We start from the raw sequence: 19,279 nt of genomic DNA on the forward strand, positions 1-19,279 counted from the left end.
GGAAGCAGCTCCTCTCCCTCCCTCCGGCCAGGGAGGAGAGGTGACGGTAGTTTTCCTTGCTGCATCCCCTTTGCTGGGTTGCTGCGCTGTGGGAACCACCGCTTGAGGCTTCGTTTGGCTGCTGCCTGGGCTTTCTGCCTCTGGCTCGGAGGGGCTCAGAAGTTGAACCTCCCTGTGCTCTGAAAACCCCTTATTTTGGCTGCTGATCCCTTATTTTCGAGGCTCCTGGTCCCTTATTTTCAAATCTGTAAGTTGACAGCTATGTTCTGAGGACACTGCCAGCAGGGGGTGCTGTGGAGGTGGATCCTATCCACAAATTCTAGTTTCTTCTGAGTGGCTGGACGGGTGTCAAGAGGAACTGGCTGATCTTAGAACCACAGTCCATTTCCTGTTGCATCCCTGATACTGCTTCTTCTAGTATGCAATCACTTCCTGTCAGGGAGCAGGAAGAATAGGATTGTGCCAGGCAAAATACCAGGTGTACCTTCCTCCCGGGAGAGAGATGGCCCAAGCCGTGGAGATATCTCGCTACTCTGCACATAATTATTTGTTAGATGCAGCACGTGCATGGGGTTTTTTTTTGCTTGTGCCAAGGTTTCAAACCGAGAAACCCGTAGGTGTAATTTGTTTAGCTTAGCAATGCAGTGCCTCTCTGATTCCGCCCTCCAGTTTCCTTCAGCCAGAAACCCAAAGTTGGACCGCGGGAAGGTGATCGACAAGAAAAGCTTTCAAAAAATTCTGGATTTCTGGTATTAAATTTACGGCATGCAGTGCCCTGAAAGAGAACATAATGAAAATGATCTATAGGTGGTACATGACTCCAGTCAAGCTTGCAAAGATATATCATTTGCCCAATAACAATTGTTGGAAGTGCAATGAATGTGAAGGAACTTTTTATCACCTTTGGTGGACCTGCCCAAAGATTAAGGCCTACTGGGAAATGATCTATAATGAAATTAAGAAAATCTTTAAGTGGACATTTGTAAAGAAACCGGAGGCTTTTCTCCTGGGCATGGTCGGCCAATTGGTACCAAAGAAAGATAGGACCTTTTTTATGTATGCAACAACAGCAGCAAGAATCCTTTTGGCGAAGTATTGGAAGACTAAAGAATTACCTACTCTGGAAGAATGGCAGACCAAGGTGACTGAATTTATGGGATTGGCAGAGATGACCGGCAGAATTCGTGACCAGAAGAAAGAGACAGTGGAGGAGGACTGGAAAAAATTTAAAATCTATCTTAAAAATTGTTGTAAAATTTCGGAATGTTAAGATGTCAAGGGATTGGATACAAAGAATTACAGCTATAAATTGAAATTTATAAAATAGAATTTTTTTAAAGAGAATTAAATATAAAAATGGGATGAAGAATTGCTAAAAATTTTTAAAATTTGGATGCAGGGAAGGGGAGGTTTGGGGAAGTCGTGTTATGTTTATTTGTTTTTTGTTTATGTTGTAAAATCAATAAAAATTATTTTAAAAAAAAAACAAAAAATTCTGGATTTCTACATTTTTGGAAATAAAACTATATGTGGAGAAAAATAGATTTCTGTGTGTGGTGTCTCTGTGTGTGCTTCGAGCAAATTTCTCGCAGCCTTCTCCTTAAAAGGATCTAAAAAATTTTAAAAATCCTTCCAGTAGCACCTTAGAGACCAACTAAGTTTGTTAATGGTATGAGCTTTTGTGTGTATGATCAGTACTATCTGAAGAAGTGCGCATGCACACGAAAGCTCATACCAATGACAGTTAGCTGGTTTCTAAGGTGCTACTGGAAGAATTTTTTTTTTTTTTCGACTACGGCAGACCAACACGGCTACCTACCTGTAACTTAAAAGGGTCTGTTACAGCTTTACAGAGCAAAGCTGTGGAATGCACGCTCAACTAGCTCGGTGGTTTATGCACACACCCAATCCTCAGATTATAAACAGACGTCGAACAAGAGGCATGGGCAAGGTCTGCAAACACTCTCTCCCACCATGAGATTGGGTTCTCTAATAGGTGAACATCGGAACATAATTCCAGTTACAGATAGGTAGCCGTGTTGGTCTGCCATAGTCAAAACAAAAAATTCCTTCCAGTAGCACCTTAAAGACCAACTAAGTTAGATCTAGGTATGAGCTTTCGTGTGCATGGGTATCTGAAGAAGTGTGCATGCACACGAAAGCTCATACCTAGAACTAACTTAGTTGGTCTTTAAGGTGCTACTGGAAGGAATTTTTTGTTTTGACTATGGCAGACCAACACGGCTACCTATCTGTAACTGGAACTATGGAAGGCACCACATTGAGCCGCATGAAATGGAAGTCCATCAACCTCACCAAGAAACTTGCACAGGTACAGACTGATATCTTCTTTCTTATTAAATGCAAGAACCTGGACATTATACCCAAGGGTCTTAGAATTAAGAACCCTCTACAATCCACGTGTATCTGAAGAAGTGTGCATGCACACGAAAGCTCATACCTAGAACTAACTTAGTTGGTCTTTAAGGTGCTACTGGAAGGAATTTATCGGAACATAAGACGACCCTTACTGAATCGTGCCTTTGGCCCATCTAGTCCAGGATCGTGTTCTCACAATGACCAACAAGCAAGCAGGATTCAACCATAAGAACCTCCTGGAACCTCTGAGCATGGTGGCAGGAGCATAGACCAATTGCCCTCTTCTCCATGAATTTGTCCAGTCTTATTTTAAAGCCAACCATGTTGATGACCAGTGGCAGTGAGTTCCATAGTTTTAACTATGCCCCGTGTAAAGAAGTTCTTTCTTTTATCCATCCTGATATTTTGGGTGGTATCAGGGGGTAGTTAGAAGCCATAGTCAACAAAAAATGGACCATTGACAGTAGAACCATGGTTCATTTTTGTTGGCTTAGGTCAGGCTCCCTCAACCTCGGCCCTCCAGATGTTTTTGGCCTACAACTCCCATGATCCCTAGCTAGCAGGACCAGTGGTCAGGGATGATGGGAATTGTAGTCTCAAAACATCTGGAGGACTGAGGTTGAGGAAGCCCGGCTTAGGCCAACTTTCTTCGTAGAAAGCCCCTGTGGCACAATTGCTTCTGAGTGGGCATCTATAGGATGGCACTATCAGCTTATTAGGGAGTAAATCCCATTGAACACAATGTTACCTCTGCGTAATGGAAAGCTCACATGACATTTGGAAGTGTGACCTAAGTACACAGTGGGGGGTGGGAATGCATATTGCTCAGATCTTATATGTTCCAGTGTGTGTACACTCACACTGCATCATGGGCTTTACAGTCTCCGACAGACTCCAAAGCCCATGATGCAGTGTGACAGGAGCCAAAGCACGCAAGCATAAAAGCATCTAGAATTCGTATAACAGAATATTCTGCACACTTCATCCATGGCCCCGCTCATAATTCTTTTGAGATGCTGTCCATTTGTGCACAGGTACGCATACCTGGAGACTATGTTTAGGGCATGTAGTATAATACGATCACACTGACAAAAATTATAGTGGACGGGATGTGTGATAACACTTAAGATACTGTTTATTTCTCTTCTGGCCAAGCTTCTTAGAATTTGCAGAATTCGAGTTTGCCCTCGAATTCTGCTTTGAAAATGACGCAGCTGGCGCCATGCCAAAGAGAAGTGAATTTAAACACACTCTGTGCAACACCATGGAAATGAGTGCTAATTTGAGTGGCGCTCAGAGCATGAGCAGAGCCGGTAATTGAGTTCCAGCTGCAACTGCCTTCAACGGATGTGCTGGCAGGCCTGAACCCATGACTGCGGCTTGCAGCGAACAAGTTACACCAGATTCTCAGGTCTCACTTTTGGGCGTTCCCAAGAGCCTAGAAGCACACTCAGATGTTCCAGCGCCAAGCCGGCATCTCATATTGCTTCTTATCGGTTTGGGGAGCAGGGGAGCTCACAGCGTCCCTGGATACAGGCAGCTGATGAAGAAGAGGGCAGCGATGAAGGCTGTGTCACCTTTGAGAAGCCCTTTGGAATAGCAAAGCTAAACCCTCCTTGAGCAATTCTGCAAAAAAAGGAAGGGGATGGACCAGTTCATCAGGAAACATTGTGCTTTCCTCACTACCTTCTGGAACAAATTTTTGCCCCACAGGGTTTCCAACAGCTGTCCTTTGGAGTTCTGGGAGCCGGTCTCCGGATCCCTACACCCCACACTGGATCCCGACCCCGAAGAACCCTCTTTCTCCCTCTTTGGGGTGCTCTACGACTTCACGGCCAGGAGTGCAGATGAGCTGAGCGTCAACAGAGGAGAGAAGCTTTGCGTCCTCAAAGAAGAGGGAGGGTATGTCTTAGCAAGGCGGCTTTCGGGGGACCCAGTAATGGGCTACGTGCCGGCCAACTACATCAGCAAGCTCAGCCAGGAGCCGTCTGCGCAGCAGCCGTGAGTATCCGAATCTTTGGGGGGGGTGCCAGGTGTCGCGCCGGGACACGGGTGGCGCTGTGGGTTAAACCATAGAGCCTAGGACTTGCTGATCAAAAGGTTGGAGGTTCGAATCCCCGCGACGGGGTGAGCTCCCATTGCGCGGTCCCTGCTCCTGCCAACCTAGCAGTTTGAAAGCACGTCAAAGTACAAGTAGATAAATAGGTACCACTCTGGCAGGAAGGTAAACGGCAGGACTTCACGGCCAGGAGTGCAGATGAGCTGCTTCTGAGACAGTCTTCCTAGGCAGAAGGAAGTTCGGGAAGCGAAGGCAGATGGACTCGTGGGACCCTATTTAGACATAACTTTCTGTTACCTCACGTCTTCCAAGGCTGGGACATTTACACTGAAAGCAAGCGTAAGCCACAGTGAAACCCAGGTTCAAATAATGCGCCATCTCTCTCTTTTTTATTGACATTTGTATTAAATTTCAGAAATTTTAACAAATTAACTTCGACTTTCATACATATTTCTCTTAACGGTTTGACTTTCCACCCTTACCTCCATGATGTTTCTATTTACACCCTTTTCCTGCTGCATTACGCACCATCTTTATGGTATATCTCATACTTACTTCCTCTCTTACAAATGCTGTCAGTTCTTTTCCACTACTTAAATTACAACTTAATCTGGCTATAATACTCCCTCAGATAACCCAAAGGGGGTCTCCACTCTAGTTCATAATTTTGATCTCTTACCCTTGCTGTCAATTTCAACATTTCTGCATAGTCCATTAGAGCCAAATTCTTCCTTGGATGGAACTTCTCCTTTCCATTTTCTGTTGTTGTTGTGTACATAAATAGCTTAATCATCCTCTTTGTGGGACACCCGTCCCTATTACCATTAGAAGGAAAGCTTCACGTTTTTTGGTAGCAACCAATTTTAACATTTCCTTCATTTCATTGCGTGCCATTTCCCCCAAACCCTTCGCTTTTTCACACATCCACCACATATTTAAAAAAGACCCTTAGGTATGTTTACATTTCCAACATTACCAGACAGGGTTTTATAGATCTTGGCATTTTATGTGGCGCTAAGTACCATCTGGATATCATTTTCATATCGTTCTAACATGTAGCAGGCAGTCAATAATGCTCCACCTCTGAGCCTAACATCAGAAGGATTGGGAAGCCGCACCGTCGATCCCGCACACATACTAGAAAGTGCTGTGCAAATTATCCCGTAGATCAAAGCTGTGTTGTTGTGGCTCCTAGATTTGACACACCTGTTTCCAGTCCTGCCTTTCCTCTCACCCGGCAGGTGAAATTAGGCCTTTTGCACAGAGGGACAGAATTTGGGTTCCAGGGTTGGTGGGCTGGTGGGTTACTAGATGAAGTCAACAGGAGGCAGCAAGAACTCATCCTGGCTCATAGGTGGCATTTGCCAGAGAGACCATCCCTAGAACCTTTGAGCTCCTTGGGTTGTGACAGGGCCCATGGAAAGTAATCGCCAAGGACACAGCACCCCTGACCATGTACAGTGTGCTTTTCTCTCATCACTCAGTAAACTAAGGTTACCAGATTTTTTCCAAAGAATCCAGGGACCCTTTTTTTTTTAAGAGGAAAAAAAGTTATTTTTTAAAAAAATCAAGAAGTAATATCTTCTCTTCTGTGGTCTCCTCTGTTGCGCAGCCTTAATCTGGGCACCGGCCTGCTCTCTTGGAGCACTAGCCGCTATGGAGTGCGCTCGGGTCAGGCCTGTGGCCATCGGCAGCAGCGGCGCAGCAAATTCGGGGCTCCCCTCTTTTTTCTCATTCCTCTTTCTCTCTCATCCTTCTCCTCCTCTCCTCCTTCTCCCTGTATCGGCTCTGGGGTTTTCCTGGCCCCAGAGCACCACTGGGCTGTCGGCTGGGTGGACAGGCGCTCTCATGCCCAGCTCAATTTGGGTCATGGGGGGGTCAGTGGTTCCCCCAGTTGACGCACCGGGCGTCCCCGGTTCCCCCTCGGCAGTGGTGGCAGAAGTCTCAGCAGCCCAGAGCCAGCCTGGTAGCGCAGTTGGCTCTGGCTGGCTTCAGGAGCTGCTCGCTGCCGTGGCACCCGCCATTTTGTCTCACCAGAAGTCCCCATATGATGTGCCTTGTGCCGTTGAACCAATCACGCAACATTCATTTCCCACTAATAAATCTACAACACTTGAAATATAAATCCGGGGACATTCCGGGGATGGATTTTGTCCAGGGACAGATTTGTAAATCCAGGGACTGTCCCCGGGAAACAGGGATGTCTGGTAACCATACAGTAAACACATTGGTGTTAAAGAGTCAGAGGGTGTCACATTCTGAGCGAACAGCACATGGAAACTGCTCTGAGCATGCACAGATCGCCTGACTAGAGAATTGTGTGTCGGGAGCAACTCAGTCCCCCATTTTTGGCATGTTCCCATTGAGGGGGGCACAGGGGGGGCAAAAGGCAGTGCTGCCCTGTTCCTGATTCCTGGCCCCTCTTCCCCCGGCAGCACTCCGTGTGGGGTGGAGGGAAGGAGACAAGAGGTCAAAGCCAGTGTGGTGCAGTGGTCAGAGTGTTGGAGTAAGACCTGGGTTCAAATCTCCACTTGGTCACACAGCTCACTGGGTGACCTTGGGCCAGTCATTGTCCCTCAACCTGACCTACCTCCCAGGGTTGTTGTGAGGATAAGATGGGCAGGAGGAGAAGCTAGTCCTGAGCTACATAGGGATTTATATACCAACAACTGGTATATAAACTACAACTAATTCAGAATGTGGCAGCTAGACTGGTGACTGGGAGCAGCCGCCGAGACCACATAGCACTGGTCTTGAAAGACCTACACTGGCTCCCAGTACATTTCTGAGCACAATTCAAAGTGTTGGTGCTGACCTTTAAAGCCCTAAACGGCCTCGGTCCAGTATACCTGAAGGAGCGTCTCCACCCCCATTGTTCTGCCCGGACACTGAGGTCCAGCGCCGAGGGCCTTTTGGCGGTTCCCTCACTGCGAGAAGCCAAGTTACAGGGAACCAGGCAGAGGGCCTCCTCGGTAGTGGCACCCACCCTGTGGAATGCCCTCCCACCAGATGTCAAAGAGAAAAATAATTACCAAACTTTTAGAAGACATCTGAAGGCAGTCCTGTTTAGGGAAGCTTTTAATGTTTAATAAGTTATTGTATTTTAGTGTTTTGTTGGAAGCCGCCCAGAGTGGCTGGGGAAACCCAGCCAGATGGGCCGGGAATAAATAAATTATTATTATTATTATTATTATTATTATTATTATTATTATTATTACTGCAAAAGAGCCAAAGTGGGTCAGTGGTCTGACTCTGCATAAGGCAGTTTAAGATGCTCTTAGCTTGGCCTGAGCCAAATGCAATTCCCTCAGCAAAGTTGTTACATGACGGCAGTGGTATCTCCTCCACATAGCGAAGTAGATGCTGCCTGCCTGTCCCCCCAAATCAAGTAAATAAATAAAAATACTTAACTCACTGACCATTGCAGATAACATACATCCTGGCTAGGCCCATACCCCAATATGTTGAGCCTCAAAACCTGGGTGCAAGTTTTCCCAGCCTTGCACAAGTCACATGATCACAGAGCCTAAAATATTTGGGGAGGGTTTTTTTTTGGGGGGGGAGATCTCAGCCCGAAATCATGGCGCCCACAATGGCCACCATGCTCCTGCCGGAAAGAAACAGGATGTCCCATTTTTTCCAGGGCACTTGTGGGGCATTTAGTGCATGAACGCTGCATGTCCAGGAATTGTCATGGCTGGTGTGGCAGCCAGAATAGGTCGAAGGCAGCCACTGAGGTCACCTGGGCCTCTAGTGACAAAGACAGATTTAAAACTAACCCCCAAGCTACAAACCTGTGCCTTCAACCCCATCCAGAACTGGCAACTGATCTGGCTCCTGGACATGCCCACAGGGCTTGTGTCTTGCCAGGACTCTGCCTCAGTTTGTTGGCTCTCATCCATCCCGTTGCCAGTTCAGAAGCTGCACAGCCACGCCTGGTTCAGATGATGCAGAGAAACAGAGCTGCGTGTCCTCAGCACATGGACCCTTGTGGACGCGGCTGGCACTGTGGTCTAAAGCACTGAGCCTCTTGGGCTAGCCGATCAGAAGGTTGGCAGTTCGAATCTCCACGACGGGGTGAGCTCCTGTTGCTCTGTCCCAGCTCCTGCCAACCTAGCAGTTCAAAAGCACACCAGTGCAAGTAGATAAATAGGTGCCGCTGTGGCAGGAAGGTAAATGGCATTTCTGTGCGCTCTGGTTTCTGTCAAGGTGTTCTGTTGCACCAGAAGTGGTTTAGACATGCTGGCCACGTGATCCGTCATCTCTGATCATTGGCCATGCTGGTTGCAACCTGATGGGAGTTGGAGTCCAAAAACATCTGGGTGGCCGGGTGTACAAGATCGTATGGTGCATCTCATTCCCAAAGCTATTGGTAGCTTATTATAACAAAAGCAAATTGACAGTGAAATCCTATAGTGGCTCAGTCAGTAGAGCATGAGACTGCTGATCTCGGGGTTGTGGGTTCGAGCCCCACGTTGGGCAAAAGATGCCTGCATTGCAGGGGATTGGACCCATGTGGTCTCTTCCAGTTCTACAACTCTATGATCTCATATTGGAAGGAAGTTGCATTGAGTTCGATGCGGCTTATTTCCAGGAAGATGCTTCCGGGACTGCAATTTCTGGCAGCAATCCTAAACTAGGGATGAGACTAAGTCCCATTGAACAGGGTGGGATTTGTTTCCAAGTGTCTTTTTGCTACTTCTTTGCTTTAAAATAGTTACATACTGCCTTCTGGGAATGATTCCAAGTGAGTTTAAACAAACAGAAAAGCAATACATCCAAACAAAGCAAATCACAAATAAAAAAGCCATTTGAGGTTGCAATTTTGCAGTCCCTGGAAGCATGCCACGGCGGGGCGGAAAGGGACATAGGATTCTTTGGGTCTCCCTCTCTGAGACAGGAGGGTCAGATCTGTCTTCCGAGAGAGAGATCTGACCTCACACGCCTCCTCCGTGAAGCTGGAGAAAGGTCTGCAGCTGGTGCCCCCATGACATCAGAGAGGACAAAAAGGAAGCAGGTGGGGGGCATTGCGCCGAGAGTGTTCTGGGAGGGCCAAATCACACTTGTGAGTTCAAACACTGCAAGGCTGTGTTTACAAGTCTCATTTTTACAATGCTGTACACACCAGAGGGATGTCTTCGCCTGATGTGTGTTACCTGATTTGTCTTCCCGGGGCCTGCAACACACACTGCATTCCATGAATCTGACATGTGTGCATGCGCTTCTATCTGAAGATGCGCAGCGGCTGTCTCAAGAGCACACACCTCACCCTAATTGCATCTTACATCTTCAAATTAGAGGGAAGCTGGGGCTGTGGGTTAAACCACAGAGCCTAGGACTTGCTGATCAGAAGGTCGGTGGTTCGTATCCCCGCAACGGGGTGAGCTCCCGTTGCTTGGTCCCTGCTCCTGCCAACCTAGCAGTTCGAAAGCACGTCAAAGTGCAAGTAGATAAATAGGTACTGCTCCGCGGGAAGGTAAACGGCGTTTCTGTGCGCTGCTCTGGTTCACCAGAAGCGGCTTAGTCATGCTGGCCACATGACCAGGAAGCTGTACGCTGACTCCCTCGGCCAATAAAGCGAGATGAGCGCCGCAACCCCAGAATCGGACACGACTGGACCTCATGCTCAGGGGTCCCTTTATATTTACCTAGTTTGAAGGAAAGCCCATCAAACAGCAGCATTTCTCGAGACACTATAGGAGATGTATGGACTGTGGACTTGGCTTCCAACACTATTAATAATAATAATAATAATAATAATAATAATAATACACCACCCTATAACCCCAGGTCTCACTAGCAGTGAGAGCACACTGAAGCCAGAGTAAACGGCACACAGCCCATGCTCTTCACTTCCTCAGGCACGCTCCTGGGACACGGATCAAACTGCACCATTCTTACAGCTGGTGTGGTTTATTTTGGGAGGGGAACCATTTTAGAGGGGGGGAGTGTTGATATTTTCACCCCCTTCCATTGCAAGAATCTCCTAATCTTCTACTCTTCCGCTCCTGACTGACTGCCTGACTCTGTGTGTGGAGTGAGTCTTATCTATGTAGTGACTAGATGGCTGAGTGGGAGCTGTAACACTCATGCAAGCCAGTAGTTCTTTAGTTTATAGTAGCTACTAGAAATATAAGAAATTATGCTTCACAGCTAGCTTCCGTGTTGTTCATACTCTGCTGAGTCTGGTGCTCACAATGCACAGTTGTGAGTCCAGTGCACTGAGACCTGTTTTCCAGGACTGGAAGGTCTCTGAAAGTGCTCCAGTCGCCTAGCCCAGTTGGGGCAGAACCAGTTCTTGAGCCCAGTCGCTGACATCAGTTGAAAGGCGTACTGACAGGGAGAAAAAGAAAAGAAAACCAAAGCACAGCATAGCACACATTTTGTTCTGCTGACACTAGCAGAACATAGGAAAAGGCAGTCTTCCTCTCCCTTTTGGGTTGCTCTGCAAAAGTCAGAGGGAGGCATTCAGCTAATCTTTACTCATGTTGTTGTTTAGTCATTTAGGCGCGTCCGACTCTTCATGACCCCATGGACTAGAGCATGCCAGGCACTCCTGTCTTCCACTGCCTCCCGCAGCTTGGTCAAACTCATGCTGGTACCTTCGAGAACACTGTCCAACCATCTCGTCCTCTGTCATCCCCTTCTCCTTGTGCCCTCCATCCTTCCCAACATCAGGGTCTTCTCCAGGGAGTCTTCTCTTCTCATGAGGTGGCCAAAGTCTTGGAGCCTCAGCTTCACGATCTGTCCTTCCAGTGAGCACTCAGGGCTGATTTCCTTCAGAATGGAGAGGTTTGATCTTCTTGCAGTCCATGGGACTCTCAAGAGTTTCCTCCAGCACCATAATTCAAATCTTTACTCATAGCAGACCCATTTAAAAGTAATCACAGAATCGTAGAGTTGGCAGGGACATTGAGGGTCCCCTTGCAATTCAGGAATCTCAGCTAAATCATCCATGACAGATGGCCACCCAACCTCTGCTTAAAAATCTCCAAGGTATGAGACCCAACGTTGATTATTATCCCTTAATTTTAAATGGGTCAACTCTGAGTAAAAATTAGTTGTATACCACCCAGGGAGTTTAAAACATTTCAGATAGTGATTATGTGTTTCAAAGTCTACATGAACAACAACAATAAAATGTTTAGCACTAACAGGCAAACCTCCCTAGGTCTGCAGCTGGGGCAGTACTGCCAGAAGGGAGTAAACAAACAGGCATAGGATTACGCTGTAAAATATAGTAAAAACACACATATTAAAAAGGAGAATCGCCGGACTAGCCAGCAGCTCTAAAAGCCAGACAAAATAAACGTCGCTTGCGAAATTGAGTAAATTGCCTACTTATAATCAACCTTGTGTTGCAACTTACTCAAAATGTTCTCATGAGTTCCATTAGTTATAATAGACTTGCAGAAAATGTTACCTGGATTGCACCTCGAAACCTGCTGAATTTTCAAAGTCTGAAATAGAGTCATAGGATTGTGGAGTTGGAAGGGACCGTGAGGGTCATCTAGTCCAACCCCCTAAAATGCAGGAAACTCAGCTAAAAAAATTTTTGAGAGGAGCACTCGCATGTGAAAATTCAACCGTAGTTTCTCCAGCTCTGGTTTGATGAAAGCATCATAACAAAAATCAGAATACAGTGGTACCTCTGGTTAAGTACTTAATTCGTTCCGGAGGTCTGTTCTTAAACTGAAACTGTTCTTAAACTGAAGCACCACTTTAGCTAATGGGGCCTCCAGCTGCTGCCGCACCGCCGGAGCACGATTTCTGTTCTCATCCTGAAGCAAAGTTCTTAACCCAAGGTAATATTTCTGGGTTAGCGGAGTCTGTAACCTGGAGCGTATGTAACCTGGAGCGTATGTAACCCGAGGTACCACTGTATAGAGAGCAGTGGTTATTCAGTCTCAACTTGTATCTTTTTCTTTTTAATTGCTAAAATGTGTTCAGTGAAGCCTATGCACAAGCACACACACACATCAAAAGTTGCTGTCACAAACAAAACAAACAGCTGCCCCCACTGAACTCAAACATGAAAGCCTGGCATGCATTCAGAAGCTAGCATCTGGTGTCCACATTTGGAATCTTAAAAATTCAGAATTTGGAACCGGAGGTGTAGAAAGGCACCACGCTGCTTCAAAACAGGAGGACCTGGGTGGCTACGGTTCCCACAAACACAAGGGAATTTATGGGGTGAGAAGTGGCCTCCCAAAAGTAATTTCACAGCTAATAACTTCTCTTTACATGCAAGTCCCTTCCCTCTTGCTAATTATAGGTTTCGACAGGGAAGGAGGAAATGTATACTGTATAAACAAACAAAAAATATGCTAAGTAATCACATTTCCATTTTCAATCCAAACCCACTCAGGGCCACAAGTTCAGTGGCTTGTCTTTTTTTATATAATATTTTTTATTAATTTTAACATATAAATTATAAAATGTACCACAAAACTTATCACTTATACAATCTTTTGGTACTTCCATCAGCACCTCTGATGATCCACCGTTTTAACCCCTTCTTATGCATTTCTTAACTTTACATTGCCTTTACATCTCTTAACAAATCATCTTCCCCTTGTCCATTTTTACAATACTTCTAATAATACTCCTCACAAAACTTATTGCAACCCTACAAACGTCATCTGTTCTTCACAATTACTTTTCAAATAGTCCGTAAGTTTACTCCAGTCTTCTGTGAATTTCTGGTCTCACCGTTTCAAACCCTTCCTGTTAGTTTATCTAATTCTGCATAGTCCATTAACTTCATCCTCCATTCTTCAATCAACGGTAACTCTTCTTGCTTCCATTTTTGGGCCAATAATATTCTTGCTGCTGTTGCGTGTCGAGGTCCACAGGTCCACCCCAATAACTCACACATCACACAGAAATTTTTGTTTAAGATTTTGGGCATAATTTTGGCCACAACTTTATTAAAATACAAATTTGTGAGTGGTTGCTTAGGCATTGGTTGCGACTATCTGCCCCCACCATGGGGGACAGACTGACATTCCGCACGATGCGAAAGTCAGAATGGGGGAATTCACTTGGGGGTTACGTGGAGCAGGGAACCTGCCCTCACCCCAAATGCAACCAGGAGCTCATTGCTATGGCCCGAGCCCCCTTGACAGTGTGGACAAGCAATAGTTAGCTCCCAATTCCTTTAACGGAATCCCTTGCAGCAGCAGCATTAGAGGGGCAGGCACAGCCAATCCATGCCCTTCAACCAACCAAACCATAAACCAATGCCTAACCGCGAACCTTACAGGTTGTGACGATTTGCTACGCAGTAGGCAAAAACCAAATGGCCCCAGCCAATCAGCCAGATGGACAAAATTCCTACCAGGCCCCCGCTCCAAAGCAGACGACCCCATGACAGGCATAGCAAGGTCAAAGCAAACAACCCTATTCTAGGGAGGGAGGGACGGGCAATCCGATGCACGGGCGAAAAGAGGAAGCCCTAGCCTCGTGCAAGGAGTTTTACTATTTCTGGCTGTCAATCAATAAATGGCAACATTAACTTCTTCCCAACAACAAGGGAAGCCCCAATCGCATCAGTGGCCAACGATCAATTAGCCCGCCCCCCAACTTTGGAGTGTCCTGGCGGCCCCCACCGCAACACATGCTCTCCATGAAGGAGAACACGCTTTATTGCAAGTTCAGTGGCTTGTCATGTGGTTCAGGCATGCCCATTTCATACCCTCCAAGGGCCCCTGTTTTCCAGGGACAGTACTGGAATTACGAAAGCCATCCCAGCTTCTGATTTGATCCAGGAATGTCACTATTTCCCCTGCCAGCACAAAATGCTACAGAGCTCGGGGGGGGGGGGAGGATGAGATGGAAATGCTCTGCCGGGGGGCAGGGGAGGCACAAAAATGTGGGGTCAAGAAGGGTCAGTAGGTAGGGACTGAAAAATGTCCCGATTTTCATTTGAGGAATAATAATAATAATAAATTTTATTTATATCCCGCCCTCCCTGGCTAGAGCCAGGCTCTGGGCGGCTAACACTAATAAAATCACAGTAAAAACATAATAGGGGGAAAGGAGAGGGGGAGGAACCAATTTAAAATACAAGTTAAAATACAATTTAAAATGCAGCCTCATTTTAAAATTGCTGATAAATCAAGACCACAAGGGGAGGGAAACATAAGGGTCAGACTGAGTCCAAACCAAAGGCCAGGCAGAACAGCTCTGTCTTGCAGGCCCTGCGGAAAGATGTCAAGTCCCGCAGGCCTATGTCTCTTGTGACAGAGCGTTCCACCAAGTGGGGCCAGTGCTGAAAAGGCCCTGGCCCTAGTTGAGACCAATCTAACCTCCTTGAGGCTCGGGACCTCCAAAGTGTTGTTATTTGTGGACCTTAAGGTCCTCCGCAGGGCATACCAGGAGAGGCGGTCCCATAGGTACGTGAATGTTGGAAGGTATGCTGTTTCATTTCCTAATGGTGCTCGCGAGGGCGTCCTGTGCTTGGACATTGTGCACATGTTTGCAAACCCACAAGATAAGGAAGTGGTTTGTTCGTGCGTGGATATCTGTTGATTGGTCAGCGTGAGAGACTGGCTTATTTTTTTATTGATCGTTTTATACACATTGGTGAGCCAAGGCGGGGGGGTGTCTTGTCATCTGGGCAGCCCAGGACCTCCAGACACACTGCCCAGGCTTGCACCCTGGTGAGGTCGCTTCAGTGCTGCCAATGCAGCAAAAACAACATGAGAGGCAGCTCTCAGGGGTTACTGGCCTCTGCAGCCACAGCAGTCGTCGCGATTCTCACAGCAGGTGCCGCAATTGTTTGACTTCACCCCCGGAGGCGCCCTCCATTGTCTCTGGAGACAGAGAAATGCCAACAACAATGATTATTTATTAAATTTCTATGGCGCCCTTGACCCAACCGTCGCAGGGTGATTTGCAATATAAAAACACAAAAATACACAGCGTAGAAGCAAGCAAAGACAATTTCAAGTAAGCTGGCCCCAAACCGTTCGCACACTATGTCTTTAAAGCACGTTGCATGCAGAGGAGGTATGAGAAATGCCACAAACACCTCACCCAATTCCCTTGCAGATGAAAGACAATAACAAATAACTAGCAATATACTGTCCTTTCATGAAACCTCAAATCAGCAGTCTGCAGCAGACACCTCTCTCTGCCTGAGGGAGAGCCAGCCAGGGTGAACTCGCAAACAAAAGAAAACACCTATTTTGACACACAGCCTTTATGAGTGTCAGCCTTTTCCTTTCTTCCTGTCAAGTTTCTGAACTGTTTTTCAGGAATTGCTCTCTGAGTTTGCGGCCAGTTGGTCAGGTCTGAGCACCCTGCCTCTCCAAACCAGATCTTCTCAGGGCCAGCTAAACCTAGCCTTCAACTCAGTGTCTCTTTTCCTGGATGGTTTTGCGCTCTACGTAGCAATAAGAAACCTCAGAGTGGGGAGGGTTGCTTTACAGAATCGCAAACAGCTGTTGTTGGTTTTTTTAAAAAGGCCACCACTTAAATGAATATCTGTATTAAATCCCCAACATACTTTGAAGTCTCTTGATCAAAGAAAAACCCTTCTATTTACTCCCTGGTGAGTGCTGCTTCCAAGCCTTCCAAGCTGCAGTTAACTAAAGCAGGATCAAAAATTCGCAATAAGGTTTAATTCTGCTTTATACGGAATCAGAGCTTTGGTTCATCTTGCTCAGTACTGTTAACAAACTGGGCAAGGAGCCTTTTAGACCAGATCTTTATTTTGCCTTCCCAACCCATGGGCTAATTTTGAGAGGGGGGGCAACCCCCACCTGTCAATCATCTCGCAGGTGATGGATGGAGAGGCAGCCCTGCTTGCCTGTCAAATTTGGCCTACAGGGTGTGCAGAGGGAGGAGTCTACTTCTACTGCTACGAAGCAGCCCCCAGCAGGACTCTCTGCTCACCAGCCCTGATCTCTGCACAGACTGCCAGAGACTATCTAAGTTTTCAGAGAGTGGCCTCTCCCAGCCTTAACTGGAAAAAATTGAAGTTGAAACCTTCTGCATGTTGTTGTTGTTGTTTAGTCATTTAGTCATTTAGTCGTGTCTGACTCTTTGTGACCCCATGGACCAGAGCATACCAGGCACTCCTGTCTTCCACTGCCTCCTGCTGTTTGGTCAAACTCATGCTGGTAGCTTCGAGAACACTGTCCAACCATCTCGTCCTCTGTCATCCCCTTTTCCTTGTGCCCTCCATCTTTCCCAACATCAGGGTCTTTTCCAGGGAGTCTTCTCTTCTCATGAGGTGGCCAAAGTATTGGAGCCTCAGCTTCATGATCTGTCCTTCCAGTGAGTACTCAGGGCTGATTTCCTTCAGAATGGAGAGGTTTGATCTTCTTGCAGTCCATGGGACTCTCAAGAGTCTCCTCCAGCACCATAATTCAAAAGCATCTATTCTTCGGCCATCAGCCTTCTTTATGGTCCAGCTCTCACTTCCATACATCACTACTGGGAAAATCATAGCTTTAACCTTTGTTGGCGAGGTGATGTCTCTGCTTTTTAAGATGCTGTCTACCTTCTGCATACAATGAAAATTCTCGGCCACTTAGCTAGGCCCTGGGGCTAGTTTAGGAGAAATACGGCAGGCCTGCGGCAAACATAGCTCTGGTTCCCAACAGAGGGGAATAGCTGAGGAGCTCACTGCTGCCCTGCACCCTGAGACAAATGCCCAGTTCTGTCTAATGGCAGGGCTGGCAGTGCAAGCAAAGACTTGCCTCTGTGCCCAAGCAATTGTAAGATTGTTGGTTGAGAGTAATTTTGATTCTTTTAAGCTAAATTTCATGTAATTCAAAGGTTCTGACTTGTGAGTTGAAGGCTATGTGCCTCTGAATGCCGATTGCTGGGATCCACAAGTGGAGGGATGGCTGTTGTGATCAGGACCTGTTTTTAGGCTTCCCACAGGGATCTGGTCGGTCACTGTGAGAACAGGATGCTGGACTAAGATAGGCCTTTGGCTTGATCCAGCTGAAAGGCTCTTTTTATGTTCTTCTTCTCTTATCATGCCCCACTTGTCGGAATGGATTTAGACACCAGAAGAGGATATATCGTTTAGTTATTCTCCTGCCTTGCTCATGTTAGTAAGCTCAGCAGAGTGCTGTCCTTTGCAGCTTAAACTTGGAAGCTAAGACAAGACTGATTTAACCTTCTAGAAACAACAATCTAGGATGCTTTAAGGCAGACTGGATTTTCCCGGCATTGCCCCCTTTTCTCCCCCTTAAAAACAACAATCACACACACATTGTTTTGTGAAGAAATAAAAGGAGCATTTACCTACATACTCTAAGTAGCAATTACAGTAGCAAAATGAAGGCAGGTTTAGACAAAAGTCCAAAATGTAAGTTCATGTAAGGTTTCTGAGCTGTACGGTGAAGAAATAAGAGGGTGCCCAGGCAGGAAGGAAGTTTGTAGTGTTATAGTTTCCTGCCAAGGGACAAAAGAAGTGATCTCACAGAGTTTTCTCTAGAAAATTTTACAAAAAGGCTCTGTGAGCCTCAGCCCCTTCATGTGCCTAGGTGGATAACCCAGACAGATGGGTGGGGTACAACAACAACAACAACAACAACAACAACAACAACAACAACACAACAACAACAACAAAATAATAATAATAATAATAATAATAATAATAATAATAATAATAATAATAATAATATTGTTGATTTCCTATATAATGTCCCACACCACTATGGGATCAAACTGGCTCTCCCAGCTGGATAAATGAGTCTTTGCCATGATGTGTGTCTGCTTTGGAAGACTTTAATTTTGTTTAGAGTGGGGTGGTGTTCTTAATTGTTTTAAACTGTTCTTTGTTGTTTTATTGCACATTGCCTTGAAATGATTCCATAGAAATCAACTCAAAGAACCACAGAGGTGGAAGGGTCCTGAGGATCATTTAATCCAAACCCCCTGCAATGTATAAATTGGCGGTGATAATCATCAATTATGATGAGTGCCAAGCTAAAAGTATATCGAGAGAGGAAGCAAGCAAGCAAGCAAGAAAAAGATTTATATGTCACTTTCTTTTCCAGCTGGTACATAAGTGGGATTAGCAGAACCAATGCCAACCATCTCCTCCTCTCGCCTCCGAATCGCCATGGCTCCTTCCTCATCCGGGATAGTGAGAGTAACAAAGGGGAATACTCTCTATCAGGTAACCAAATCTCTCCTTATGCCTTTCATGAGTGCTTTGAGCCAGCTGAACTGCCAATACCTGCCCCAAGGGAGTGTGTTCAATGTGGTTCCACGATGGAAGAATTCTCCATGCCTTCCTCAAACTGCATCTCCCATGGTTCCTTGGGGAAAGGAAATCAGCCTTGGCAGATACTAAAAACTGAGTCAGAATCTGTATGGCATAGATTGACATCTCATTTTTTTGATCCATTTGCCACAGTTGAAGCTCAACGCTGGTGGGTTTAAAAAAACAATAATAATTCACAGACTAGGTAAAGGTAAAGGGACCCCTGACCATTAGGTCCAGTCGTGACCGACTCTGGGCTCATCTCGCTTTATTGGCCGAGGGAGCCGGTGTACAGCTTCCAGGTCATGTGGCCAGCATGACTAAGCCGCTTCTGGCAAACCAGAGCAGTGCACGGAAATGCCATTTACCTTCCCGTTTACCTATTTATCTACTTGCACTTTGACGTGCTTTCAAACTGCTAGGTTGGCAGGAGCAGGGACCGAGCAACGGGAGCTCACCCTGTCGTGGGGATTCAAACCGCTGACCTTCTGATCGGCAAGTCCTAGGCTCTGTGTTATTACCCACAGCGCCACCCGCGTCCCTCAATTCACAGACTACAAAGCAATAATTAATTATAATTTTTATTTGTTGGATTACTTACGCATTAT

The 19,279-nt window shown here is 46.3% G+C and overlaps 1 protein-coding gene across 1 annotated transcript in view; it reads left to right on the forward strand.

Moving 5' to 3' along the window:
- The first annotated feature begins 3,806 nt into the window (after positions 1–3,806).
- SRMS (src-related kinase lacking C-terminal regulatory tyrosine and N-terminal myristylation sites) overlaps positions 3,807–19,279 on the forward strand; it is a 48,624-nt gene continuing 33,151 nt past the window's right edge. Inside the window, exons 1-2 of the mRNA XM_081867849.1 lie at positions 3,807–4,380; positions 18,463–18,584. Coding sequence (XP_081723975.1) covers positions 4,025–4,380; positions 18,463–18,584 — 478 coding nt within the window. The 5' untranslated portion in view covers positions 3,807–4,024. The remainder of the gene's footprint in view (positions 4,381–18,462; positions 18,585–19,279) is intronic.

The sequence above is a fragment of the Podarcis erhardii genome (genome assembly GCF_964252035.2).
Source record: "Podarcis erhardii genome assembly, chromosome: 6".
In the NCBI taxonomy this organism is placed as follows: domain Eukaryota; kingdom Metazoa; phylum Chordata; class Lepidosauria; order Squamata; family Lacertidae; genus Podarcis; species Podarcis erhardii.